Source organism: Canis lupus, chromosome 17 (assembly GCF_011100685.1).
Source record: "Canis lupus familiaris isolate Mischka breed German Shepherd chromosome 17, alternate assembly UU_Cfam_GSD_1.0, whole genome shotgun sequence".
NCBI lineage: Eukaryota > Metazoa > Chordata > Mammalia > Carnivora > Canidae > Canis > Canis lupus.
In genome coordinates, this window is record NC_049238.1 from 48,177,355 (window position 1) to 48,183,354 (window position 6,000).

The 6,000-nt window shown below is 33.1% G+C and overlaps 1 protein-coding gene across 4 annotated transcripts in view; it reads left to right on the forward strand.

The window, feature by feature from the left end:
- GCFC2 (GC-rich sequence DNA-binding factor 2) overlaps positions 1-5,111 on the forward strand; it is a 47,532-nt gene extending 42,421 nt beyond the window's left edge. For all 4 annotated transcript variants that reach the window (XM_038561619.1, XM_038561620.1, XM_038561621.1 and 1 more), the window contains 2 exons: positions 3,385-3,509; positions 4,305-5,111. In XM_038561619.1, coding sequence (XP_038417547.1) covers positions 3,385-3,509; positions 4,305-4,422 — 243 coding nt within the window. In that variant the 3' untranslated portion in view covers positions 4,423-5,111. The remainder of the gene's footprint in view (positions 1-3,384; positions 3,510-4,304) is intronic.
- The last annotated feature ends 889 nt before the right edge of the window (positions 5,112-6,000 follow it).

Here is a 6,000-nt window from a genome sequence, read left to right on the forward strand (position 1 = left end):
AAGAGTATGTGACTTTTGATCTCAGGGTCATGAGTTTGAGCTCACCTTTGGGTGTAGAGATCGCCTTAAAAAAAGTTTAAAATCTATTTTATAACAGAATAATTAAAGTTGTGAAAAAAAATAAATAAATAAAAAATAAAAAAAATAAAATTGTGGTACTCACATAATAACAAATCAATCTAATAGACTAGAAACTCAAAATCAACCAACCTCTCACTATTTAAGAATTAGTATACTGGTTTGAATTGTCACCAGCAGGGAAAAGAAAAATTATTTAATAAATGGTGCCAGGCCAACTGGTTAATTCTTTACAAAATGAATTTTAAATCCTCAACTTTGACTAAATACCAGCATAAATTTCAGATGAAATAAAGTATAAAAATGAAACTGTAAAATATTGTACTAAGAAGACAAACTTAATCTGTTTGTAAGGGAGTCCTTTTGAACTTAAAAGCAAAAGAAAAAATGAAAAACTGTAAGCGATTTGATGAAAGTATAAAACTTCAGTAAATGAAAAAAAACATTTAAAAGGTATCAAGAGGGGGAGCCCAGGTGGCTCAGTGGTTTAGTGCTGCCTTCAGCCCAGGGTGTGATCTTGGAGACCTGGGATTGAGTCCTGCATCAGGCTCCCTGAATGGAGCCTGCTTCTCCCTCTGCCTGTGTCTCTGCCTTTCTCTCTCTCTCTCTCTCTCTCTCTCTCTCTCATGAATAAATAAATAAAATCTTTTAAATAAATATTAAAAAGTATCAAGATTATTTGATCATTGTTAAAACTGGAAGATAGGTCCTTTGGGGTTACCATACGTATTCCTTCTGTTGGTGTGAAATTTTCTATAATGAAACGTTTAAAAGGAAGGGAGTTGAAAAAAGTTATAAGCCATAACAAAGACTAATGTCCACACTTTTAAAAAGCTCTTTAAAATTAGAAAACAATTCAGATATTCCAATTAAAAATGGACAAAAGACAGGAAATTCACACAAAAAAGTAAAAATAATTTCTAAACATGTGGAAATGATTAACAAGTACTAATAATCAGAGAAATGCAAAATAATTAAGGATATTATTTTACCTATTATGCTGACCAGGTATTGGGGTTTTTGGGGTTTTTGTTTGTTTTTGTTGTTGTTGTTTTGCTGTTATTTTCTTATTCCTTGTATTGTCCTAAGCATGAGAAAACGACAGCACATTTCAGGGCCACTTAGAATGGGTGGTACAGGGGTTCTGAGAAACAGTCTGTGCTGGTGGAATGAGGGATAGAATTCTGGAGACTTCTGGCATGATGGCTTCAAAACTTTTAAGGTTCATACCCCTCTGACTTAGGGTAAACGCTTTGAAGTAAGATTGCTAAGATAAATCAGAGATGCACATGTAGATTTGTTAAAGAAAAAAATTGAGATCTAACTGGCTTTATTAAGGATCTGTGAATCAGGCAGTATTCCATATCAAGTAGAGAGAGGCTCTCAGGAGCTGTACAAAATGTAAGGTTTTCGTAAGAAAGCAGGTGGGGAAAGAAAGCTATTAGCAAAAGAACATGATTATTTCAGGCCAGGACGTGGTCTTTTTGGGGAGAGGACAGGGATATGGGTTTTATCATGCAGATGACCTCACTAGTGCCTATCCAGAAATCTGGGGATTGACTGTTAAAAAGTAACATTTCTGGGATGAGTTGAAACTGCAGTTAAGTCTTAGGTTTGCTGTTGTAAGAAGTAAATGACTCCATTTGGGGCATGTTTCTTTATCAGAATTTAAGTACAAAGAATATTCTTATAGCATTATTTATAATAGAAATGGAAACAACCTGAATATCCAAAAACATTGCCTATTCATCAGATAAAAGTCATAGTTAAGAATATGGAAAAAAAGTTTATAAATATAAAAACAACATGAAACATTAGATAGCAATTCCTAACCCACCAGATATTTTGGGCTATGATTTTTTTCATCATATAGTTTTAAAATACATTATCTCCCCAAAACTGAATTCATTGTCCATGCTATGTATTTCAGGTTCAGTTTAGTCCCCTTTGACCATGGGTCTACTATCAGAAGTAGGGAAGATGCAGGACATTCTCTCCACAGCTTATGGCTAGAAAACCTTGCCAAGGGGGCAGTTGGGTGACAGGTGGTTGAGTGGCCCACTCTTGATTTGACTCCGGTCATGATCTCAGGGTCTTGAGATGGAGCCCTAAGTTGGGGTTCTTTCCCTCTGCATCCCACTCCCTCCCCACCCTCACTCACACACATGCTCACTCATTCTCAAATGAATCTTATTTTTTTAAAAAAAAGGTAGATAAAACCGTGCCAGGACAGTGTGGCTTTAAGTCCTCTGATCATTTATGGGGAAACTAGGTAGTTCTGTGAAAATTTTATTGAGATTGTGATGCAAACCAAGAGAAAAGCATGTGCAAATAACTTTAAATTTCAGTCCAGTCAGGGCTGGTTTTTAAACCCTAAAGAAGAGATAAGTATTTCTCCCCTAGGCAGTGTGTCTACATTTTTTCTGGATAATTGAAAAAGGTGATTAAATAGGATAAGTCTTTTTCCTCAACTGTGTTTTCAAAATAGTACTTTCCAGAACTTTCATTTAATATTTTTATAATGTATATGTGGTGTATTTTGCCCAGCTTTTTACTTTTATAGATAATGATCTTGACCTTACCAATTATAGCATAATCTGTCCAAAACTTTCATTGACTATGATCTCAGGTTTTTATTTCCTCCCATTCTCTCTCTTTTATTCTTCCTTCTGCTATGAAGAAGGTTTTGTGTTCTTAGGTTTTTTTACTTAAAACATTTTTTTATTTTTACCAAAACTTTCCCCAAAATCATGTATTTCCTTTAGCATAATGGTAAGTGTTGGTGTTTTCCCCATAAAAGAAAAATTGAATGCAACTAACTCTGTATGCTTCCATGAACATTTAAAGCAATATATTAACAAAAAAAAATCCATGACTTTTTTATTCTATGTATCTTACAATCACCTACTTGATTCCTTATGTAGATCATATGCTAGGTCACCCAATTTCTTAGTATGAAATAATACAAATGCATGTATTTTATATTTATGTTGACTATAAATGTTTTGTGTTTAAGCATTTCTGGTGTTTAGTTTTACATCATGTTTGTACAGATTTAATAGCTTGGGAATAGAGAGTATAGAAAGTATTACAAATACCCCTAGAGAGTAGTCATAAAGAATAGTCTATTTTAAGCTGTTGGCATTAAAATACAATTCTCTAAGAAGTATAAACTCTGACAAAGAAAAATTCTCAAAATGTATTCAACCGTAAACTGTAAAGATTAAATGAAATGATTGATGTTATTAGCAAAAGACATTAGATAACTGTCATTAATAAAAACTGACCATGTGTTTTAATTAACAGATAGCAGCATCATTACCAGAAAAATGGTTCCAAAACTCTGCCATGAGAACATCTATTCCTCAGCTAGGAAACTTCATCCAGTTTTTGTTACAGTCTGCACATAAATTATCTAGAAGTGAATTCAGGTAATTTTGCATATTTATATCTCCATAAGAATAATTCAAGGATTCTGTTTTACACTCCGCAATTTTTAGAAAGATTTGTACTTTTATTCTAATTTTAAAAGTCTGTGGAGACTACCACTATAGAATTTATAGATATTTTCATGTGCAACCTTTGGAATCACTATTTTATACTTATACCTCATGCCTAATAGTTCAAATTTTAAATGTAAATGTCTTCCAAAATAAGCATTTCCAGAAAACTATCACACAGGGGAATTTAGGAAACTATAAATAAAAAACCTCTTAATAAGTGTATTGTTCATTTTCCTGACCATTTTAAAATCTCAGCAGTTAAGAACGGGTCTGCAGGCTATTTACCCAGCAATAGCTAGATCTGTTTTGGATATTTCACTAATAGCATTAAATGTTTAGTAAAGTGGTGTTTTGATAAACCACTTTCTCCAAAATGAAATTTTTAAAAAAATTTTTAAAAAGCCCAGATAATAAATAAATAAATAGCCCAGATACATAGCATTTCTGTAGGTAAATATTCCCACTGAGGCTCCCACCAGAGTAGCCCATACGAGCTGATAGCCCCACACCATAACTCAGTTTTCTGATAGATTTAACTGCTTTTTATAGTCATTTGTGTTAAAATTTGCTACCATACATCCACTAATCTACATTTAAACCCTGTATGGAAAAGGTAACATTTGAATATTTTATGCTACTGTAGATATTGGCTTAAAATTTTTGTTTCAGATTAATGACTAATGATTCACTATGCTCTCCTAAACATTTTCCTTTATTTTTCAGAGATGAAGTCAAAGAAATAATTTCTATTCTGGTGAAAATAAAAGCTTTGAATCAAGCAGAATCCTTCATAGAAGAATATCACCTAGACCATCTGAAATCAATAATTGAAGAAGTTTGAACAAGCTGTAGGAAAGTACTAACATGAGATTTTAATATAATCAAACTTGCCTCCTTTGTTTGGGGATGAGGTGGAGCCAGACCCCATCCCTCCATTCCTTTTACTTTCTGGTATCATGAAAGGCTGCCCCCCTGTGGTGCTTGCAGGAATTAAGCACACAGGAGCACTTAAGTTTGTTTAACCTATTCCCTTGGATTCTTTTGACTTCTAATTTATGAAGTTGGGAAACCTTGCTATTTGGACTTTGGTGAGTGTTCTGTACTGAACCATAAAAACATATGTATGTTCTCTTCATTTTAACTATTTCTTTTTACAAATAGGTTAAAATGGAAATTTTAATTGGAATTGTTTGCTAAGTATTAACTGAGACATTTTAAGGTTTTTGATAACTATCGATTGTCAAATTGTCCTTCAGAAATCTGTACCAATGTATTGTGCCAACACAAGTGTAACAGAGGGCAGTGAACCCCACACCCCCAGCATAGGCATTATCTTTTTTTTAACTCCTCGCAAATTTAGTATATATAAAACATTTAATTTTTCATTTTGGCTATTAGAGAGTGAATACTTGTTTTTTGTCCATTTATAATTTTTTTTAAAAATCATCCATCTTATGGATTTGTCAGAACTTTATATTTTAAAGATACTGATGTTTTTGCCTGTCCTATATTATAGTTTCTTCACTGATATATTTTTTCACTGATATTTTTATTTTAATTTTATGTATGAAGTGTGCTAAGGAAGTACTTGTAGGTAGTAACTCTTTTGTTAGGGTTTTGTCATTGGTGGTAGGCTTAGACAAGAAACAAACTTTCTGATAATGAAAAGAAATTGAAAAAATTACTGGGTAGCCCCGGTGGTGCAGCGGTTTAGCGCTGCCTACAGCCCGGGTGTGATCCTGGAGACCCGGGATCAAGTCCCACGTTGGGCTCCCTGCATGGAGCCTGCTTCTCCCTCTGCCTGTGTCACTGCCTCTTTCTCTCTCTCTCTCTCTGTCATTCATGAATAAATAAGTAAAATCTTAAAAAAAAAAAAAAATTACTAAAACTCTCATTTAGAAATCTTTTCTTAAATATATTTGTTAAATAACTCAAGGGCAACCCTGAATATGTATTTTATAAATTATTGCCCCAAAGATAACCAGGAAAAATTTGATTATATAGGATTTGAGTATGTGGCTTCTGCAGCGTGTGGCTTCTGCCATTATCACCTCTAGTTTTGAAGCTGTGCATATTTTAACATATTGTTATTTCTACTGCAATGAAGATTTTTGTGATTCACTGTATGAACAGTTTTCTTTTAGTACGCAAATTAGGAATAGGAATAGAATGTCTTCTAGAAAATTCAAACCATTACTGAAAGACAATTAGCATTCCTGCACAATTAACTGTCCCAAAGGAACTGCTGATTTCATTTTAATTTTATCCTTTCAGATCTTTTCTCTACTTACACGTGTATGTTAACATAAATGACAGATCTTTATTGCGTATATGAAATTTCTAATTTTTATTAATAAAATTATATTTGGAAATTTCCCTAAAACTTTTGCATTTTTAATTAAAGATGTGTTGAGGGGGT